General features: G+C 44.3%; 1 protein-coding gene across 1 annotated transcript in view; it reads right to left on the reverse strand.

Annotated features, from left to right (window-relative positions):
- The window catches only part of LOC126395993 (thyrotropin receptor-like), a 38,692-nt gene extending 23,436 nt beyond the window's left edge, over positions 1-15,256 (reverse strand). The window contains exons 1-5 of the mRNA XM_050053796.1: positions 15,217-15,256; positions 15,010-15,160; positions 8,278-8,361; positions 8,051-8,125; positions 7,870-7,947 (exon numbers count right to left, since the gene is read on the reverse strand). Of these exons, the coding sequence (XP_049909753.1) occupies positions 7,870-7,947; positions 8,051-8,125; positions 8,278-8,361; positions 15,010-15,160; positions 15,217-15,256 (428 nt within the window). The remainder of the gene's footprint in view (positions 1-7,869; positions 7,948-8,050; positions 8,126-8,277; positions 8,362-15,009; positions 15,161-15,216) is intronic.
- Between the last annotated feature and the right edge of the window lie 8,348 nt (positions 15,257-23,604).

A 23,604-nucleotide genomic window follows, 5' to 3' on the forward strand; every position in this document is an offset into this window, starting at 1 on the left:
GGACTCGGTCCGTCACTCAATTATGTCCGTCGGGGAACTAGATATTTTAAATGGTTCGGCTCGCAAAAACGGAATTAAAATAAAACAAAATAAAATAATATCCTACGCCCAATAATTCGGTACAGGGTCGTGCCGAACCAAAAGTCACGTACCGAACGGTTCGACACAAATACATGTACCATTACGGCCCTATTAGAAAGGCAAATCAAACCCCCTGTTTGACTGCAAGAGACCTGCAGGGAGATTTAGCAGATTCTGGAGTGGTGGTGCACTGTTCAGCTCTGCAGTGACACCTGTACAAATATGACCTTCATGAAAGAGTCATCAGAAAACCTTTCCTGTGTCCTCACAACAAAATTTAGCAGTTCAGAAGTTCGCAAAGGAACATCTAAACAAGCCTGATGCTTTTTTGGAAACAAGTCCTGTGGACTGATGAAGTTAAAATAGAACTTTTTGGAGGCAATGAGCAAAGGTATGTTTGGAGAAAAAAGGATGCAGAATTTAATGAAAAGATCGCCTGTCCAACTGTTAAACACGGGGTGGACCAATCATGCGTTGGGCCTGTCTTGCAGTCAGTAGCACGGGGAACATTTCACAGGTAGAGGGAAGAATGGATTCAGTTAAATTCCAGCAAATTCTGGAAGCAAACATCACACCACCTGTAAAAAAAAGCTAAAGATGAAGAGAGGATGGCTTCTACAACAGCACAATGATCCTTAACACACCTGGACATTCATAATGGACTACCTCAAGAGGCACAAGCTGAAAGTTTTGCCATGACTCTCACAGTCCCCTGACCTAAACGTCATTGAAAATCTGTGGATGGACCTCAAAAGAGCAGTGCATGCAGGACAGCCCATGAATCTCACAGAACTAGAAGCCTTCTGCAGAAAGAATGGATGAAAATCCCCCAAACAAGAAATGAAAGACTTTTAGCTGGATACAAAAAGCATTTAGAAGCTGTGATACTTGTTGTGATACTACAAAGTTGGCGCTGCTAAGTACTGACCATGCAGGGTGCCCAAACTTTTGCTTCAGGCCCTATTCCGTTTTTTATTTTGAAACTGTGAAAGATTGAAATAAAAAACTAATCTTGTTTAAAATATTGAAGAAATGTGTCATCTTTAACTTCTTGCCTTTTGGATAGCTTGAAGCTATAGTTGGTAATGTTGGAGAGCTAGCAAGATTTGAAAGGGTTCACCTCCTCTAAGCTCCACCACCCTCCTCCCCCTCCCGTCAGTGCTCCATCCAAAGCCACGCTCCCACAAACTTGAACGCGCATCCTGCAGTACACCAACAGAGAAGCTAATGTTAGCATTGGGCTAATACGAGCTACAAAAGTAGCTAAGTTGGCTAACGTTACATATTTCATGAAAATAACAAATACCCCCGAAGCAAAACAAATAATTACCTGTCTAACAGAAAGACAGCAACCTCTGCATCACTTTTCAGGCCCTTCAGCTTCCTCGGTTATCTCCACCATTCAAAAGCTGCGATGCTGGTTGACTCTGGTTTGTCCTCTCGCTTTATCCAAAGCCTTTATCGTCACAGCCTTTTCTGCCTCCGACTTTATTTTCTTAGCCTGTTTAGCGGGGCGAGCAGTTACAAGTACCGCTAGATGTGGTACTTTTGGCTGCATTTTCTCTGCTATTGTTCAGCAAACTTATTCTCCTGCTAACTCAGTATTTCTGCTGAGGAGTGTGCTGAATATTTCCGGCAACGGTGACACGTGATGAGTGCATGCAGGGAGGAGGGAGGGACAGAGGGGGGCATGGGCAGGACCAGAGTGATATATAAGGACGAGACATGAAGGCATCTGATTGGTTCTTTCCACTTGCACCGAGAGGCAGGGATTGGTCAGAGTTTTTACAGGCCTGCAGCTGCCACAGAGGTCGGATTTTTTTCGTTCCTTTTTCTGAACACATTATGTATTGACTACTCTCAGGATGGAAGGACCATTTCACCCAGTATAACAAAACGTGTTTCTGAACAGGATTACCAACTATAGCTTTAATTCACAGTAAACGGTGACCAGGGGTGCCCAAACTTTTGAATGCCACTGTATAACACATGCTGTGCACAGCCAAAATACACAATTGCAACAATGTCTTGTGATGTCACAGTACAAAAGAGACATATTTGCAGAGAATGGTGTATTCCATCTGTTATAATTCTTCATATTAATTAAGTGTAAATGCTTTATTTAAAAAAAAAAAGAAAAGAAAAAAAACAAACATGGAATAAGCAACACATTCTCACACACATTTGTGGACTTTCCACGACCAAACGTGTGTGTTTGCATACAGCTAGCCTATTCAATTTCACACAAACACACACACACACACGCACACACAAAATCACACACACAGACACACACACACACACACACACACACACACACACACACACACACAACTAACTATTTAAAACCATGTTTAAAACAAAATAAAAAATAAAAGCTGTCTGTTTGTATTCTAACACTTTACTGTAAAATGCACCTATGGTTGCCAACCTGCAGACAGTGAGTCTCCTCAGTAGAGTGGGGACAGAGAGCAGGATAAATGATTGATATTGATGTCTGTGTTCTTCATGCTGATTTAACTTTACTGTCTTCACTCAGTATTGTGATGTCAGGAGTTAAATTTATTTTATTGACATGTTAGATTTGTTTCCAGTGAGATATCATTTAGTTTATATAGTGAATTTGTTGTTTTAAACGTGACTGTTGCTTAGCCTGGTGAAACCATCCTAATCTTGCTAGCTCATGTTCTATTTGCTACGCAGATCAGTCTGGCCATGCAATCATAAAGGCCCATTCTGGCATCGGTTAAAGCTTACCGTGCCAATCACAACCGTTTATTACTTTGGGGCAGGCACGTCATCAGAATAGGAGGGACAAGGAGCGGAGTGAATGCATTTCGTAAACAACCAACATGGCTACTGATTTTGAAACTGCGATGGTAAATGTGTCAACGAACTGGAATGTATATTTTCTTTAAAAGCAGAACAAACGGCTGCACTGAAAGCTTTTATTGAAAAAAAGGATGTGTGTCCTTGCTACGGGGTTTGGTAAAAGTTTAATTTACCAACTGGCTCCATTGATCTGGAAGAAGATGGGACTCAGTGAAAACCCAGTGGCTATTGTTGTTTCTCCGCTAGTTGCTCTCATGGAGGAGCAGGTCAGGGAAGCGACCGAGCTGGGAATCACAGCCATGCAACTCGGAGTCCACAGTGAGGAGGAAATCCGCAAAGACGGCAACACTCTTTCCCAGACATCATCACAGCTTACTGGTCTGTTTACAGGGGCATTGTGCCAGCCTACGTCACACGTTTTGTTTACTCTGATTGGTTTTCCATCTTTCCAACTGCGTGAAGGGGCACTTTGAGCGTCTGGAGGTGATGCAACGCATATAACAAACACACAAGAGGTAGAGAAATTATTTTTTATTTACCAACTGTTTAAGTGTGTCATTTACGGCTGTTAAGACAGTTTTGATGTCCCGCAACTCGTTGGCCACCTCGTTAATTTCAGTGATTGTGTCCCTCTGCACTTGCAGGACTGCATCTGTCAGGACACGGCCGCTGCGGTGGCGTCTCCGGCGTCTCCAGCCTCTCCAGCCACAGGTGGAGCACCACTGCTGGAACACGTGGGGGCTGCAAAGACAAATTATTCAACTTTAAATAAATTCAACTTTTGTGAATGACGTCTCAATTGTGTACATGTTCATTTTACTGTAATTTCAAACAAGACATACACTTACCTGCATCATGCCGTGCTTCTGGCACATTTGGTGCTTCTGGCGCATCTGTGTCCCCCTCCGCCTCCGTCACCACGCCACTTAAGAGGGACTCGCCGATCTGTGGGGGTGAGCTCCGGTGTCCCCTTTCCCCCACCAGTCGCACATATACTTCTTCTGTGTAGGGCCATGTGCTTTTTTGCCTCCACTTTTATGTCTGACCATTTCTTCTTAATCTCGGCCGCAGTCCAGCCCTCTGAGGCAATGTTGTTGACAGCATCTGCCACATGCTGCCACTCTTCCGCCTTTTTGGCATTAGTAATGCCCACGCTGTGCCCACCAAACAACACAATTTTTCTTTTTTCCACCTCATCTACAAGAATTTCCACTTCACATTGCGTGAAATTTAGTTTCTTTGCTCTTTTCCCCTCTTGGGCCATCTTCAGTCTCGGTATGAATGAATATGTATCAAGGGTTTCCCCCGACCTTTTATAGCCACATATGGGCGGGGCAAGGCGCTCCCTCAGGTGCGCCAACTTTAGAGTTGATTGTGATTTATAACTGGAAACAGGCTTAGGACGTGCGTGCGCACTGTGTTATAAATCTAGTTTTTGTGCTCAGGCATTTCCTGTGTTTCCTCCATATGCCGTTTGTAGTGATCTTTCCTATGCACAGTTTTATAAATGAGGCCCCTGATCTGAATCAGAAAGTCAATTACCTCAAATTGGATGTCCACGGGCAGATCAGAAGCCCCAGTCTCAAGCCTTGTCCCTGTCTCAAGTTCACCAAAGACCTGAAACGGCTGCTGAACATCCTGTAGCAGTTCTGCAATCTTGTCTTTGTACCGATTCATGTTAGCATCAGTTCCAGTGGCACTCACATTTCTTAGATGGGGGAAATGAGCAGGGTCACCATTTAACAGCCGAACCTCCCACAAAGCCAGCTTCAACTGGAAAGCGTGTATGCTGTCATAATACTGTGTGACAACTTAGTTACGGCCTTGCATCATTTTGTTCAGAATATTCAAGTGCTCTGTAATATCCACCATAAATGCAGTGTCCCGTAGCCATACCGCATCCTTTAGCTCTGGCATTGGTTTTCCTTTTTGCTCCATATATTGTCCAATTTCCATGGCAGGCCATGCGTAATGTGTTTATCAGTAAGAAGGCTGTCAAACTGACGATGGTCCAGACCTCTGGCTCGGATGAAATGAACACTTCGGACATCCACCATGACCTGATCCATTCTTAATGACTTGCAATACAATGCTTCCTGGTGCAAAATACAGTGGAAAAATCCCAAAAATTGTGCCTTCCATTTGCAGCCTGTACGTCTTCTCTGAATTTTGTCACAACACCTGCCTTTTTACCGATTATTGATGGAGCACCGTCCATAGCCAGGCTGACAGCGCGGGCCCAGTCAACACGGACCCTGTCCAGCGCTCCAACCAGAGAGTTAATAATGTCTTTTGCTCTTGTGGTTTCTCTCATTGGCACCAACTCAAGGAACTCCTCTGTGACAGTCAAACTTTCACCAACACCACGAATAAATATGGACAGTTGAGCAACATCAGTAATGTCCGTGCTCTCGTCAATTGCAACCAAGAATGCAACAAATGACTACACTTTGTCCTTAATTTGACTGTCCAAATCTCCAGCAAGATCCGAAATCCTTTCTGCCACTGAGTTTCTTGCCAGACTGATGTTGGCAAAAGCCTGCCGCTTGACGGGGCACACGATTTCTGCCACCTTCAGCATGCAAGTCTTCACAAACTCATCCTCAGAGTACGACTTTGATGTAGATGCTATTTCATTAGCAATAAGATAGCTAGTTTTTACAGCTGCATCACTGATCTCTCAGCTATGACTAAAACCAGACTGCTGTTTCCTAAAAACTGCCAGCACTTCATTTATCTTCTCTGTTCTCAGTTGTCCTTGCAAGTTCTTGTATTTTTTGTAGGGCTGAGTATTGATTCAGATTTTCCAGATCGATTCGATTCAAGGACTCAGTTCGATCTGATTCGCGATTTGATTCGATTCGATTCAGTTCAGTTCAATATCGATTCAGTCAAGTATATTTCAATTATGATACAAAATTTGCTTGGATATTAAGATATTTTCTGAGAACTAACGAAGTATATTTAACAAGGAAGCCTCTGACCTGGTGCATTACTATTAAAAATACTGTTTACATTAAGAATTGACCCCAAAGCAGTACATTAGTCATCATGTACTTTTATTTAACATTACCTGACCAACACATACAAAATAAATATTTTAAATGAAATCTAATCACAAGGTAGACAATTTAAATGAAGTGGCTACAAAAAATGTAAACAAAGGACATCCACAAGTTTGCTGCCTGTAACCGTCTTATAAAGCTTTTGTGCAATACACTAGTGGTTGTGATGCACACATTGACTGTATCAGAAGAGAAACGATATACGTAGGTGAACCTTCCTCAGAGAGGATCTTTGCCTCCCAGTTCGTTCCTGGCGGCAGAGCAGAGTGAACCGTCTTTCTTCTCAGAGGATCTTTGTCCCATGAGAGCAGGCAGCTGTTCTCCGTGTCTGTGTAAACAACGTTCGCTGGCGATTTGACAGTCACTAGAAGCACATTATGACCCTTTGTAAAAGTTTCTGTGTGGTACCTGTGTTGTACATGAGCTAACGTTAGCGGCTAAGGACTGAGAGGCTGTGTGTGTGTCTGAGCAGCGTCAGTACGTTAGCTTGTTAGCTGTAACGTTAGCCTTGCTGTTTGTCATGTTAATGTTATCGTCGGTAGCTCTGAATAGCTTGTAAAGCTTTAGCATAGTTAGTTAACACATTTGTTATTGGCCCATGTGTTTACTGCTACAGAAAATTAATAAATCTTTGGTTTATTTGCACAACGTCGCCTCTCTGCCGTCTTTTATCACGCTTGCTAACGTTAAGTTAACTTTACCAGCAGATCTGTATGAGGCACAAACTGAGGCTACAGTTAGCAGTGTGCTGATGCTTTGTGGTATTTCTTAATCTTTTCTGTGAAACTAATGTGCATTTAATAAACATGCGTACAGTATTAGCGTTATATTTTTAGGGGAAAATGCGAGTGAGAAAAATGCACCGTAGACCCATGCCTTCAGTGGAGGCGCTCCCACCATTGTTTGCTGCTCTGTTTTCATTCAGTCCGACTGTCTCGCGAGATCTCTCGCCATGACCTCAGGTGCTAAATGCTGATCTACCTGGGTTGATAGTACTGCAGGCTGCTGCAGTCTGCTACCGGCTGTACAACACGTCCACGGAGGAAAATAGTTAGGCTATAGTAAAAGATCGATTTTTTAATTAATGAATCGATATTGTGCCATTTAAAGGAAAATCGATTCAAATCGATTAAATCGATTTTTTCAACCCAGCTCTAATTTTTTGCTATGATTAGTCTGATAGTGTCGTCAAGTATGATATTCCTTTAGCACTGAAACGTGCTGCGAACACACCAAGCACACTGGCTTCCCATTTACCTCTGTAAATAAATACGAACTGGTCCACTTTTCTTGGAAAATCTGATACTTTTTTCTCCTTTTTGATAAAGACATTTTCCATTGGAGGCTCCTGCATGTAATGTTAGTCAGCGCTTGACTGTGTTGTCACGTGACTCACAGATCCACAACAGATATCTAGCTTAGGGCTTACTAATTTTATTAGGACAGTGCTTACCCCTAGTGGACAAATAAAGGAATAGCAGTGCATTTTATTGAAAAAAGAAGGAATTTATGACTTCTATAATTTTCACACTTTTCAAAGTCATCCCGAGGGACATATTGGACCTTTCGGCAGACTGGTTTTGGCCCACGAGCCGTACGTTTGACACCCCTGCTTTAGACAAAGCCTTGACTAAGTCTATGCTGTTAAATCCTCCTATCCTGTCTAACATTGCTAAAACAAAAGCTAGATTTTACATAGCTATGCCTTAAAGGTTTAAAAAGGTTGTTTTTAAAAAACAGGAATATTGCATGCAATCAGATTACAAGATCAAATCACACAGGTGTAAAACTATGAAAAAATGAGCAAAAACCCACATACAACAGTGAGTCTGTGAGTCAGTGACAATGGGTCTGAAAATGACTTTCCTGTTCAACCATCAGTCCTACTTACATGGTCAGAGCATTCTCCGATATTCCAGTGAAAGAATTAGCAGGTATAACTTGTATGAAGACATTCTCCACTATCTCCCTGTCAAAAAGGTATGAACATAAAATATTTTACACCAGTTAAAAATTCATACATTTTAGCAAATCGATGACATTACAGTTAGGTATATTGAAATTCTACTTACAAAATGAAATTCTTTTGGCTGGAATGAATATATTGTAGGCCAGGAAAAGAGGTGAGACCTGTGTTGGTAATCCCACTGTATGGAGACATTTCTCAGTCAGCAGTCAGGTAATGGTTATCAGGAAACAGTTTTGCTTCAGAATCAACTATTTCTATAACTTTTAGACTGTTTTCTTGTGAAAATATGAGTTGTTATGATACATGACTAGCAAATTAAATTTTACTTACAGGTACTTTAAATTAGGCAGATCTTTGAATGCCTCTTGGTCAATGTATGACAGTGTTCGGATGCCAGTTAGTTGTCTATTGGACACACAACACACAGACAGACATACAGACACAGATGCACACACACTTAAACTGTCTCTAACTTTTGACAAAAATGATTGACTTAGTGTTTCATAATTAAAAATTTGCTTTCTTTTTTTCTTGTAGAAAAATGCATATAACAGTTTGTTCAGTGTGGTTTGGCCACTACATATAATGTTCTGACCACTTATCTACTGTAAAATGTCCAACTTCTTGTGTGTTAAGCAGCATATGTGAAAAGCAAGAATAAATTGCCACTGAAAATAAGATCTGAATAGAAAAAGAAAATATTGGCATCGAAACACTTGAAAAAGGTTGCATTAGTACTAAACAAGTATTGGCACTGAACATAGTTTAAGGACAGTGTAATACGGTATACATATAATTTGCATACCAAGGAGAGAACCAGTGAAGCCAATTTAGGAATTTGGTTGCTAGATTCAGGAACTTTTCAGACTACCAAAGCAACATTTTTTGAAAAACACCTGGCAACAAATTTAGCTATGCATTTGTATCTATGACACAAAAACGATTTCCTCTGTCACAAAGTCAGTCACATCACACTGCCTGGCTGCAAATTTCATTGTGAGTGACTGCAGCAGTAGTTACCACTCAGCTCAATAGCCAGGTACAGGCAGCAGCAACAATCATTGCTGGCTGACTGAAGCAGCAACAAATGTCATCAAATCATTAACACTTTGAATTCAGTTCATGCAAAGAACAGTTTTTTGGTTTGTTAGTTAAAACAAACCTATTATGCGTTGTGTTAAAAAAAAAAAAAAAAAGAAAGATCTCATAAAAAAAAAAAATTGTTACTTTTAGAAATAACATTATGCCGTAATGAACAAACAAATATGAACTAAGAAATCATGTTTTTTGCTGACCTAGCCAGTCAATTTGAGAAATAACATTGTGTATTCTACATAATGATACCGTTTTATGTCATAAAATTACATCATCAGGCAATAACAGGCTCGCCTGGAAAGTAGACAAGATCAGGCAGCTGCAGCAGGAGGCGGTGACAAAAAGCTGTGGTCAAGTCAAACAGTTTCCCGACAGTTTCCAGCAACCCTCAGTCTGTACAGGAAGTCACAGAAACACTCACATCCTGTTAGATTTGATTCCGATCTCTTAAAAGAGTGACCTAATAAAATGCTTTACATGTGATCTGTAGTTTATGTTCATGGTTCAACCTCTGTTTTACATGACTTGCCATGTACATCAGCATCATATCAGTTTGCTGCTGCAGAGCACACCTGTGCCCTAAACTACATAAATACATTAGAAACATCAACAGTCAAACACAGAGGAAAGAAATACAAGACAACAGCCTTCATTACAGATCGATCAGATATAGTCAGGGCTTCACATCTGTACAGATGTTATTTTAAGACTCCTCACTGACCACAAGTCTCTGATTTGCTGAATCTTTAATGGTTAAAACAGTCTAATGCTAATATACAATAGACTATCACACATGTATACTGCCAGATACTAATATATACTTTCAACATATTGTACCATATTGTATCTCTCTCTCTCTCTCTCTCTCTCTCTCTCTCTCTCTCTCTCTCTCTTTCTGTCTCATTGTGTCATACGGATTACTGTTTTACTGTTAATTTATTATGCTGATCTGTTCTGTACGACATCTATTGCACGTCTGTCCATCCTGGAAGAGGGATCCCTCCTCAGTTGCTCTTCCTGAGGTTTCTACCATTTTTTTTCCCCGTTAAAGGGTTTTTTTGGGGAGTTTTTCCTTATGCGCTGTGAGGGTCCAAAGGACAGAGGGATGTTGTATGCTGTAAAGCCCTGTGAGGCAAATTGTGATTTGTGATATTGGGCTTTATAAATAAAATTGATTGATTGATTGATTGATTGACTATGTGTAGCAGGATGCGTCTACTTGTATCGCAACCCAGTTTAGATCGTCACGCCCACTTCCGCATACGGAGATACCTGACGAAAACCTCAGACCGCCTCCGAGCTACTGCGAATCTGCATGCAAGCTTGCGCTTCTCATACAGAGCCACAAGCCCAACTACCAAAACATCTGAATCCAGATGTGTCCACCTCTTTACATTTGGTCAACTTTACCAAAGGATAGATCTAGCAGAAGAGAAGACTAATTTCCTTGAACTTACGTGATGACAGCTGTTTTGTGGGGCGTTCTAGTGTTATGAATGTAACCTACGTGAATGGCAGTAACGTTACATAGCGAAAATAACGAAGATGCGTTTGGAGTATATTTGTGGCGGTAGTCAAGTAGTCGTATAATAGATTTGCGGCAGTACTAAATTATTATTATTTTTTTATTAATCTTTTTAAATGCAACAATACATACATAGAAATAGAATTACACACATTGTACATTGCTTTTTCTGTTTTTTATCCCAGTACCCAGAACAACCCCAGGGCCCTCTAAGGGGAGGGCCAACAGCAGAAAGAACAGTGGAGCAAAGTCTCTGTTCAGTAAAAATTGAATTACATAAGTCCAAAAAGACAAATATGTAATATGAGAGAATAATAACTAAACAGACATTAAGTAAGAAAAATCAATTTAAAAAATAAATAAAATAAATAAATAATAAATATATACATATATATATATATATATATATATTTGTACGCATATACATATGTACACAAACATACATGTACGTACCTTCACACACATACATTTACAAAGGTAGAAACAAGGCAAAACAAAACAAAAATAAACTAAAAGTGGAATGTAGGGTGGGGGGGCAGGGAGATCAATCTGAAGGCAGTGTTCGCAAAGATTTAAAGTAATCCAAGAAAGATTGCCATTTGCTATGAAATTTAGCTGAGGACCCTTGAACTGAGAATCTTATCTTTTTTAGTTTAAGAAAAAACATAACATCTCTAAGCCAGAGGGATATTGATGGAGGTTTAGGGGACTTCCATGAAAATAAGATGTGACGTCTTGCAAGGAGGGATGTAAAGGCTAATATGTGATCAATCAATCAATCAATTTTATTTATAAAGCCCAATATCACAAATCACAATTTGCCTCACAGGGCTTTACAGCATACGACATCCCTCTGTCCTTATGACCCTCGCAGCGGATAAGGAAAAACTCCCCAAAAAAACCCCTTTAACGGGGGAAAAAAACGGTAGAAACCTCAGGAAGAGCAACTGAGGAGGGATCCCTCTTCCAGGACGGACAGACGTGCAATAGATGTCGTACAGACGGGGTAAACCAAAACAGGCTAAGTTAGCTAGTTGGCTGACTAGCCCTTATTCGCAGTAGCTCGGAGGTGGTTGGAGGTTTCTGTCAGGGCTCTGTGTATGCGGAAGTGGGCGTGGCGATCTAAACTGGGTTGCGATTCAAGTAGACGCGTAGCAGGATAGATGTCTCCCCTGCTGGAGTGATTGGGTTTGTTGCCATGTTTCCCCTTGCCCAATCACAGCGGGAGAGCACTCTATAAAGGGAGGCTGTGTCTATCTCTCTCTCTCTCTTGCTTTTGGGCTTTGGGGCATGCCCACTTCTGGCTGCCTTACTTCCGTTCTGTTGCATGGGAACTGCCCATTGGTTCGACAGCCCATTGGTTCGACATCCCATTGTTCCGACCATATTAAACTCATTGTTCCGAAGTCCGTTCCGAAATCATCATGATGCCCTGTGGTTAAGGTCTGGTTAGGTTTAGGCACAAAAACCACTTGGTTAGGGTCAGGAAAAGATCATGGTGTGGGTTAAAATGAAAAAGAAAGTGACAAACACATACAGTAAGCCGTGAGCCTGCTCCGCCTCAAGCCGGTCGCGGCGCACCATACGCCCGCCGCAAGCCGTTCAGCACCGCGGACAGTCGGACTAATGGGATGTCGAACCAATGGGCTGTCGAACCAATGACATGGACCTCTGTTGCATCCCACTGGTTGCAGGTAAGCATGCAGTGGCTGCACTGTTTAAGTATGATTTTTGTCTGGCACTTTATGATTTTCGCCATTTTAGACTCCTGGTGCTACGCTGATATCCCCCGGTCTGTCACTTCCGTGCTGTGGTGACACATCGTTCACACCCCGTTAATCTGCAGGACGAGCGCCGCGCTTTCCTTTGCAGGGGTTGACAGAAGCTGTCAGACGGTATGTACGCCTCATGGGCTCTGCCACTTTTACAGTGTGTTAGTGTTTTTCTTAACATAGCTCTGTTGTGTGTGATGGGGACTGTTAGCCCCAAAGGCTAACGTAGCATCAGGCCCTGTCTGCTCTGCTTGGTGTCTGCTCTGCCTGGTGTGATGCGTTGCTGTGCTACTCTGCCTGCTGCTCTCGCCCACCACTGCTGGTGGCCTTTACGGCTAGCAGGTCTGTGTTTGGGAGCAGGTGTGTGTGTCGGCCTTCTGGCAGACGCCTGAAGCCTGGGCCGTAATTGTGGGGTTGAGTTAATTTAATTTAGTTTGATTAATTTTGTGTTATTTGTCTTTTTCTGGTTTTCTATTTGTTTGGGACTAGTTTATGGTTTATTTTTCATTAGCTGCCTTATGTAATTGTATGATTTATATATACATATATTTAGTATTGAGTCGAATTTGGTTTTGTTTATTTCTTTGATTTGTTTTGTATGTTTTGATTTATATAGTTTTGATTGCCCTTGTTTGTTGTATATTAGCCTACTTTGTTTAAATCCTAATTTTATTAGGCTTAAATTTATGTGGCTGTCAACCATATTTCGGTTTATTTTGTTTATTTGCTTTGTGGTTTTCCACATTATTACTTTTGTTTACTTGTATTTATTTGTGTTTTGTTTTGTTTTGTTTCTTTTGGTTTAGTCAACACACACATGGTACACATGGTTTAGTCAACCATGTGTGCCGTGCACCCCCTTTTTGTTTTCTTTGGTTTTCACATATGATTGGGGTGACTTGTCTTTCTCCTGGGATCCCTCACACCCCCTCTTCGATTCACCTTCCCCCACTGGTAAGCCTCACCACCATCAGGTCCCCTTTATGTTGTCCTTTTTAAGGGTGTGAGTGAGATTTTTATGGCTTTTAAAAGTATCGATTTACATAATAAATAAATAAATACATTTTTGTTAAACTGGAACCACATCCTGTCTCTCTCAATGTAGCAATACGAACCTCTCTGCCTTTTTGGTTGTTTACTGCAACCCTGGTAGTTCCTAGGGTGAAACTCCCTAGGTGGCGTAGTCGCTAATACATACATATTTTTGTACCACTTCTCCACCACCCTTGCTCGCCCCCACTCGCCACAATCTGGCATTGTTGGCGGGATTTGCTTTTGAGAGCAGAGACGTGTGTTCCATTTAATTTCATTTTTTTTTTCTTTCTTTTCCTTTTCCTTTTTTGTTAATTGGGGCCCAGAGCAGGTCTCTTCTACCACCAGGTATATCCAAACAAAAATTTGGACTTGCACTGGCAGGATTTATCGGTGCTTCAAGGATTGTTCTACGCCATTAAAAGAGTCAAGTAAAACCTATGTTTGATGAATGGTTAAAGCTGATGATGGACATTGCCTCTTTTGAATCATTGATAACAAGGACTAATAATTACCATGGGAAATTTTATGAAGTCTGGTCTGATTTCTTAAGGTTTATAAAAAGCAAAATGTAATGGACTGAAAATATGCATACTACCTCATTTGTCAGTGTGTTTTGAACCCCCCCCCCCCCCCCTTTTTCTTACTTTCTTTTTTAATTTTGTTTGTTTGTTTTTGTTTTTAAGTGCCAAGATATGCTTGTTGTATTTGTTTTGTTAATTTTAACATGTTGTATTGTACTGCAATAGATCGTCTATGTTGTTGAAAACTTAATAAAAACTTGAATTACAAAAAAAAAAAGGGGGCCCAGAGCTAATTGTATTTTGCACCTAACCATATTTCTTATTTTGGAGATATTTTGCCAGGCAGAGCATCAGCAGGGTCCTGTTGGTGGGATCTGTAACAAGTCACGGTAAGGAGCTGTTTCCCTGTTCTCTCCGCAGCCCTAGTAGGTGTCTCTAATTGGTCAGGGTGTAGCTATGGTGGGAGAGTTGCAAGAGTTGAGGAATTAAGTCACTCAGCTACGAGCCGAAAATGAGAGGCTGCGACAGGAGCAGGATGCGGCCATACCTGGTCCTAGTGCTGAACTCCAGCTTCTGGTGTCCCCTTGACAGCTTCTTCCACTGCTAGTGCCACTTCCACTGAGAGATTGGCTTTTGTGCCGCGGGAGAGAAAATGTCCTATGTTTAGGGGAATGTCAGGTATAGGCTTGAGTGAATGGATTGAGGAGGTAGAGGCATGCATGAGAGCGCGTCACTTGTCTGCATCTAATCGGGCTTTCTTCTTGTTCGACCACCTAGAGGGGGAAGCATGGGAGGAGATCAAATACCGTTCTAGTGCAGAACGGGGGGGACCCAGCTCAAATCATTACCGCTTTACAAGAGCTCTATGGGTGTTCTGACACCTATGTAGCCCTGCAGGAGGCCTTTTTCTCCCGCCGGCAACTACAAGGGGAGACCCTGCAGGAGTTTTCACTCGCCTTGATGAGTCTTATGGCATCCATCAAACAGCGTGCACCCGGTGATATGCCAAATGCTGAAGTCATGCTGCGCGACCAATTTATTGAACATGTCCTTGACGGTGCTCTCCGTCGGGAGCTTAAACAGTTGGTGCGCAGACAGCCCACTGCTAGCTTACTTGAGGTCAGGGGGGAGGCAATCAGGTGGTAATGAGAGGGCATGCCAGGGGGCGTTAGGTGCCGAAGTCTTCTCGTCCCTCAGTTTGCGGCATTCAGTATGGGGTCCAGGGTGGTCCTCCGGGGTTGGCTGACACATCCCAAGTGTCTGAACTGGGCGAGATGAGGGAGATGTTAAAACTGCAGCAAGAGCAGCTAAATCAGCTTACTCGAGCACTTCCCGCTTCCCGGTGCGTGGGAGAAGGGCATGTCGCATCCCTGGTGATGTGATGAAGATCGTCACAGCCACCTGCTCCGAGCAGTACTCCAACACTACTGTGTTGTTTGAGCCCTTGGACTCCTGCCTTCCTGCCAGACTGCTTGCTTCTCCCGCTTTGGTTCAGGTGGTAAGGGGCACGACTTACATTGCAGTCATCAATGTAGGCACTACAGATGTATTGCTCTATCCCCACACCATTGTAGGTACTTTGGATGAGGTTCGGGTGGTCAGCTTGCCTGCGGGAGTCACAGAGATGCCATCTGGTGTGGCTACAGTGGTATCTAAATTAGCTGCTCCCGCTATGCTGGATCAGATAGCGGCCATGGACCTATCTCCCTTGCCTGCTGAAGAGTAGAGAAAAGTAAAGCCGCTCTTGAGTAAGTACACCTCTGTCTTTTCGGTGCACGATGGCAACCTGGGTTGCACTGACCTGATTACTCATGACATCCCTCTCTTGGATGATGTTCCTGTCCGTCAGCGCTACAGGCGCATTCCTCCATCTGAGTATGAGGTGGTGAAGGAGCACATTAATCAACTGTTTGAGGCTCAGGTAATCAGGGAGAGTAGCAGCCCATATGCCTCCCCCATCGTGCTGGTCAAAAAGAAGGATGGTAGTTTATGCATTTGTGTCGACTACAGACAGCTGAACAACAAGACCTGGAAGGATGCATTCCCCCTTCCTCGTATTGAGGAATCTCTTGATGCCTTGTCCAGTGCCCGCTGGTTTTCCACCATGGACCTAGCCAGCAGGTACAACCACGTTCCCAGCGCGGAGGCAGATTGGCCAAAAACAGTGTTTTTCACTCCCTTTGGCCTCTTCGAAAGGAATCGCATGCCCTTCGGACTGTGCAACACCCCTAGCACCTTCCAACGATTGATGCAACGGATCTTTGGTGACCAACAATGTCAGTCCTTGTTGCTGTATCGTGACGACATTGTGGTTTTCTCTTCTCAGCTACAGCTACAACACATCATTGGGAAGCACTGCTCCCTGGACTTAGAATACCTGGCAGTGAAATGCAGGCCGTTCTACGGAGTTTTCTGCCATCCTCATCACAGCTGTTTACATTCCACCACATGCTAACGCTAAGCTAGCTCTGGAAGGGCTGCATAGCTCTATTAACAAGCAGCTAAATGCCCATCCAGAGGGGGCTGTGATTGTGGCTGGGGACTTTAACCATGCAGAACTTAAGGCAGTGCTGCCAAAGCTCCACAAAAACATTAGCTTCCCGACCAGAGATAAAAACATCCTTGATCAGGTGTACACAAACATCCTGGGAGCATACAAAGCTGCACCATCTCCACACCTCGGAGTATCAGACCACATCTCTCTGATACTGACCCCATCGTATAAACCTGTAGTCTGCAGAACGAGACCAGCTGTAAAGACTGTGCAGGTATGGAGGGAGGGGGCTGCTGCATCACTGCAGGACTGCTTTGGGAGTACAGTATGGGAGGTGTTTTCTCAGGGAGCTGACTTGGAGGAATACACCTCTACCGTCCTGGACTACATTCACTTCTGCACTGAGGCTATACTGGACACCAAAACCATCAGGGTGTTCCCAAACCAGAAACCCTGGTTGGATAATAACGTGAGGTCTCTGCTCAGGACAAGGGACGGAGCCTTCAGGTCAGGAGACATGCTGGCCTACAGTACTGCCTGGAGGGACCTGAAAAAAGGCATCAGAGAGGCCAAGGGCAGGTACAAGCGACGCACTGAGGGTCACTTTGAGAATAACGACCCCAGGAGCATGTGGAGAGGAATTAAAACCCTAACTGACTACAAGAGCAACACCACACAAGTCAGTAAGAACAGGAACCTTCCAGACACCCTGAACCACGTCTTCGCTCGGTTTGATAAACAGCACCGCGGAATGAGAGCTGTAAGAACTCAGCCCGAGGAGGAGCAGGCACTCATCCTCCACCACCATCAGGTGAGGTCCACCCTGAGGAGGATTGACATCACCAAAGCCGCTGGACCGGATGGGGTGTCGGGCCGCACACTGAAGACCTGCGCCAACCAGCTGGCAGGGGTGTTCACAGACATCTTTAACCTCTCCTTGCAACAAGCTGTGGTCCCCACCTGCCTCAAATCCACCACCATTGTCCCTGTGCCCAAAAAGTCTGCTGTCACCTGCCTCAATGACTACCGCCCAGTCGCCCTCACTCCAGTGATCATGAAGTGCTTTGAGAGGATTATATTAGCCCACATCAAAGACAACATCCCTGCAGACCTGGACAGCCACCAGTTCGCCTACCGAGCGAACAGATCTACGGAGGATGCTGTCTCCATCACACTCCACGCAGAACTGACTCACCTGGAGCTTCCAAACACGTACATGAGGATGCTCTTCGTGGACTTCAGCTCCACCTTCAACACTATAATCCCCCATAAACTGGTTCATAACTGGTCTTTCCACCTCACTCTGTTTAGTTCATGGATTATGGACTTCCTCACCAACAGACCACAGAATGTCAGGATAGGGAACCTGACATCAGCAACCATAATCCTGAACACAGGTGCACCGCAGGGCTGTGTGTTCAGTCCGGCCCTCTTCACTCTCTTCACCCAGGACTGTGCCCCATCCACCCCTCCAACACCAGAAGTTCACTGATGACATGACTGTGGTGGGACTCATCAGTGACAACAATGAGACCCACTACAGACAGGAGGTCCAACATCTGGCTGAGTGGTGTTTGGACAACAGCCTGGTCTTAAACACCACCAAAACAAAAGAGGTCATCATGGACTTCAGGAGGTCCAGGAGGACCACACAGTCCCCTCTCTTCATCAATGGAGAAGAAGTGGAGAGGGTGGAGTCCATCAAATTCCTGGGAATCCACATAACGGAGGACTTGACGTGGACACTGAACACCTCCAGCCTGGTGAAGAGAGCCCAGCAGAGGCTCTACTTTTTACGAAAACTAAAACAGGCTGGTCTACCCCCACAGCTACTCATAAACTTCTACAGGAGCACAATAGAGAGCATCCTCTGTCAGTGCTGCACAGTGTGGTATGGAAGCTGCACAGTGGAAAACAAGAGGGCCCTGTTCCGGGTGGTAAGGACAGCCCAGAGGATTGTGGGAGCTGCACTTCCAGACCTTGACTCGGTTTATGCTGACCGCCTGCTGAGGAAGGTGAGATCCATCAGCACAGACCAAACTCACCCGGGACATCCTCTGTTTTTTCCCCTACCATCAGGTAGGAGGTACCGCACTTTAAGAACCCGGACCACCAGGTTGAGGAACAGCTTTTTCCCCAGAGCTGTAGCCTCCATCACCCCTCCCCTCCTCCCCACGCACTTTTTGACAATCAATGACACGGACTGAATGTGTTATCGTGTGCAATATCTGCAATATTTTAACTCCAAAAATGCACTTTATACAGCTGCTGCTCTTATCTATTTATTCTATCTGTTCTATTTTTATATCATTTATTGCTGCCATTTTATACAGTTTGTGTCCATGTTTTTGTATTGTATTTTTTTTCAGTTCCTTGCTGCTGAGAATGTACCAACTAAATTTCGTTGTGGAAGCACAATGACAATAAAACTTCCTTCCTTCCTCCTTTCAACATCTGGAGAGGTTGGAGGTTCTGCTGGGGCGGCTGCAGCAGGAAGATCTGAAGGCAAAACTTGCCAAGTGTACCTTTTTTCAGAAGGAGGTGCATTACCTGGGGCATGTGATTTCCGACAAGGGTGTCTCCACTGACCCGAGCAAGGTAGAGGTGGTAGCCAACTGGCTAGCCCCTACGACCATGTCAGAGCTGCGGTCATTCCTTGGTTTTGCCAGCTACTACTGCCGGTTTGTAGAGGGTTTTGCCAAGTTGGCTGCCCCTCTACACAAGCTGGTGGCTACTTTGGGAAGCAAGAGGTCAAAGAGGTCAGAGGTTATGGTCACTGGGAGCTGGACTGAGAAGTGTCATCGGGCTTTGAAAACCAAGCTCACCACAGCACTGGTGCTTGCTTATGCGGACTTCTCCCTTCCTTTCATCCTGGAGGTGGATGCAAGCCATGGTGGCTTAGGGGCTGTGCTGTCACAGGAGCAAGGTGGTAAGGTGAGGCCCATAGCCTACGCCAGCCAAGGTCTGAGGCCCACTGAGCGCAACATGGTCAACTATAGCTCCAAGTGGGCCATGACAGAAAGGTTCAAGGAGTACTTGCTGGGCCACAAGTGCATTGTCGATACAGACAATAACTCACTCAGCCACTTGTCATCTGCTAAGCTTGGTGCCACTGAACAGCGCTGGGCAGCCTAGCTTGCCTCCTTTGACTTTGCCATAAAATACCGTTCAGGGAGGAGCAATAGGAATGCGGATGCCTTGTCCCGTCAGTAGTCACCTGAGGTGCAGGACTTGGAAGTCATGGTCCCTGGGGAATCGCTCCCCAAGCCCTTACGGCAAGCCCTGCAGTTTCGCAAGACAGAGGCAGCCCAAGCTGCGGTTGTAGCCCTGCCTCACCATGCTCCCGCTGATATCTGTGCCCTCCAGCACGCGGACCCTGTTATACAGTAGGTTTTGGTTTTCTGGAAGCGGAAGCAGCGTCCCAATCAGGAGGAGCAGAAGCGGCTATGTCGGCCTGCTTCGACACTTCTCCGGCAGTGGCACAGGTTGGTTGAGAGGGATGGTCTCCTGCATCGTCAGATCTCCCACCCTGATGGTGCTGAGGCAGTCCTCCACTTGCTCCTTCCTGTTGCCTTAAAGGAAGAGGTGCTGTCAGAGGTTCCCCAGGGGCATGGCCATCAAGGGGTTGAAAGAACCCTGGAGCTACTACAGCAGTGGTGTTACTGGCCGGGTATGTCCTCCGAGGTAGTGCAGTGGTGTCAGGCCTGTGAGGTGCCAAGCTGCCAAGGACAACCAACCCACTGCCTGTAGTTATCTGGGCCATTTGCTGGCTTCTCGGCCCAGTGAGATTTTAGCTATGGACAACACAGTCTTGGTGCCCACCCATAAGGGGGTGGAAAATGTCCTTGTTATGACGGATGTTTTCAGCAAGTACACGCTGGCTATTCCCACCCGTGACCAACGAGCCTGCATGGTAGCTCAAGTGTTGGTAACAGAGTGGTTCTCAAAGTTCAGTGTCCCAGCTCATATTCACTCAGATCAGGGCCGTAACTTTGAGAGCTCTCTGGTTCAGCAGCTCTGTGCCCTGTATGCTGTTGTCTCGCACAACACCATATCATCCAGCCGGTAATGGCCAGTGCGAGAGGTTTAATCGGACCCTTCACAACCTGCTGCGCACTCTGCCTGTGTCTCGCAAGCGGGACTGGAATTCGTGCCTGCCACAGGTATTGTATTCTTACAATACCGCTCCCCATCAGGCAACTGGGGAGTCCCCCTTCTTTCTCATGTTTGGACAAGAACCTAGGTGGATTCCTAGGACTAGATGGTCGTGTGATGGTGATTTGTTGGTTTTGAGACATGACGCTCCTCAGACAACATCCACTTATACAGCTGCCGTGACCCAAACGACCCCTCGGCTGCTGCGCCCACAATCTGCTGTTGCTCCCACTGTGCCAGATCCTGTAGTGGCGCCCGCTGTTGTGACAGTGGGTTTACCATCTGCCCAAGGGGCTCCTCTCCCAGCCACGTACCCCAATACTGGCGGAAGGGCAGTAAAATGGACAACCCGGTCGACTGCAGGTCATCATCCCAATGTCCACCATCTACAAAGACCTGTAGGAGGACTGGTGCATGGTGCTGCAAACTTGCCCAGTCCTGCGTCTAACGCAGTCTCGGCTCTCTTTCGACCTTGGAATTAGCCTGGCCATAACTGGTCCATCATCGGGGCGACGATGCAAGAAGGGGGGGTAGACTGTAGCAGGATAGATGTCTCCCCTGCTGTAGTGATTGGGTTTGTTGCCATGTTAGCCCTTGCCCAATCGCAGTGGGAGAGCACTCTATAAAAAGAGGCTGTGTCTATCTCGCTCTCTCTTGCTTTTGGGCTTTGGGGCATGCCCACTTCCGGCTGCCTCACTTCTGTTCTGTTGCATCCCACCGGTTGCAGGTAAGCATGCTGTGGCTGCACTGTTTAAGTATGATTTTCGCCTGGCGCCTTATGATTTTCACCATTTTAGACTCCTGGTGCTACGCTGATATCCCCCTGTCTGTCAAAGTAAACTCCCATGCTGTGGCGGCGCATAGTTCATACCCCGTTAATCTTTTTCTGGTTTTCTATTTATTTGGGAGTAGTTTATGGTTTATTTTTCATTATCTGCCTTATGTAATTGTATGATTTTGACAATTTATATATATTTTGTTTAGTATCAAATTTGGTTTTGTTTATTTCTTTGATTTGTTTTGTATGTTTTGATTTATATAGTTTCGATTGTATTATGCCCTTGTTTGTTGTATATTAGCCTACATTGTTTCAATCCTAATTTGATTAGGCTAAAGTTAATTCTTTCTTTTCCTTAGTTTGATGTTTGGCAGCCTTAGACTTTAAGATTTTGTTGTGCATATTTACATGGCTGTCAACCATATTTTGGTTTATTTTGTTCATTTGCTTTGTGGTTTTCCACATTATTACTTTTGTTTATCTTGTGTTTATTTGTTTCTTTTGGTTTAGTCAACCTCACTAATTTTGTTCTCCTTTTCGGTTGCTGAGAGCTGCCGGTGGTGGTCTCTGGTGTCCCGGTGGTGGTTTCCCCTTTTTTTTGTGTGTGTGTGTGTGCCGTGCACCCCCTTATCGTTTTCTTTGATTTTCACATATGATTGGGGTGACTTGTCTTTCTCCTGAGATCCCTCACACCCCCTCTTCAACTCACGTTCCCCCGCGGGTAAGCCTCGGCACCGATCAGGTCCCCCTTATGTTGTCCTTTTAAGGGTGTGAGTGAGATTTTTATGGCTTTTAAAAAGTATTGATTTACATAATAAATAAATCAATACATTTTTGTTAAACTGGGACCACGTCCTGTCTCTCTCAATGTAGCAATATGAACCTCTGTGCCTTTTTGGTTGTTTACTGCAACCCTGGTAGTTCCTAGGGTGAAACTCCCTAGGTGGTGTAGTCGCGAATACATACTCTAAATTTTTATACCACTTGTCCACCACCCTTGCTCGCCCCCGCTCGCCACACTATGTATAGTTCATGATGAATGTATTTAGTCTCTGTTTTCTAAAATTCACCATCAGTCACAACATGTATTCTGTTAACAGAATAAACCTTCAAATCAGGGGCGTCGGTGGCGTAGTGGTAGAGCAGGCGCCCCATGTACAAGGCTGTTGCCGCAGCGGCCTGGGTTCGAATCCAGCCTGTGGCCCTTTGCTGCATGTCATCCCCCCTTCTCTCTCTCTCCCCCTTTCATGCTTACCTGTCCTGTCCATTAAAGGCAAAAAATATCTTTAAAAATCAAATCAGACAAATAAAATCTAAATCTCTGAAATTCAACAAAAATGAAAAGTTTATATAACACATATTGCTGAGTCAACATCTTAACCAATCAGCTGTTAGATCAGGTGAGAGCCAGGCGTTTCCCATCATGCCCTGGGTCTTGCAGTCTGAGGTGAGCAACTGCAGCGCTTGGCTCTAAGAACCGCGGTTGCCTCGATCTCATGAGAATATCGTTGTCCACTTCTGTATGACGTCAGAGGAAGTCAGGATGAAGTCGGACACAAATCGATCAACAGTGATCAAATCTGCACAGACCTGGCTCATCTCAAATGAACCAAACATCACAATGTCATTTAGCAATTTTTAGCAACTTCCCTTCAAAAATAGTTGGCAACACTGAAGAAAACATGGCATTCTTCAGGACCCACAATCTGCTCAGAAGCCCCTGGCACCATACATCTAGCACACTGAAATGTCTTTTACAAATTCACCTGGAAGCCTGCCGTTGAAACGCAATCAGTTCTTGAAGAGATTCCTAGTCACTGGGGAAAGTGGGGAAAAAGAGCTCATGTTAAGTCTGTTCCTCTCTGCTGTTGTTTTCACATAGAACCAGGCTGGGTTAAAGCTAACTTTTAAACTGATGTCATGCTGCTCTGTCAGAAGTCCACTCAGGGCTGCCCCTGACCAAATTGGGGCCCTAAGCGAAATTTTATTTGGAGGCCCCCATCCCAAATGTATCATAGGTACAAAATGACCGTACAACAACTTGCCATTTAACTTGACAACCTTTATTGGCAATAACAAATGTACTGTACAGTAGTTTGGCTGTATGAGTCAAATAAAATAAAAAATTCAACCTGAAATAAATAAATAAATATTAAATAAAAATAACTTCAAACTGAAATAAATAAATAAACAAATCTGAGTCACAAATAGCCATCAATTACTCATTAAAAGAAAGTAACTTCCACCACCTCAATCCCTCACCCTTGAACACTGAAAATAAA

The sequence above is a fragment of the Epinephelus moara genome, chromosome 9, assembly GCF_006386435.1.
Source record: "Epinephelus moara isolate mb chromosome 9, YSFRI_EMoa_1.0, whole genome shotgun sequence".
Lineage (NCBI taxonomy): Eukaryota > Metazoa > Chordata > Actinopteri > Perciformes > Serranidae > Epinephelus > Epinephelus moara.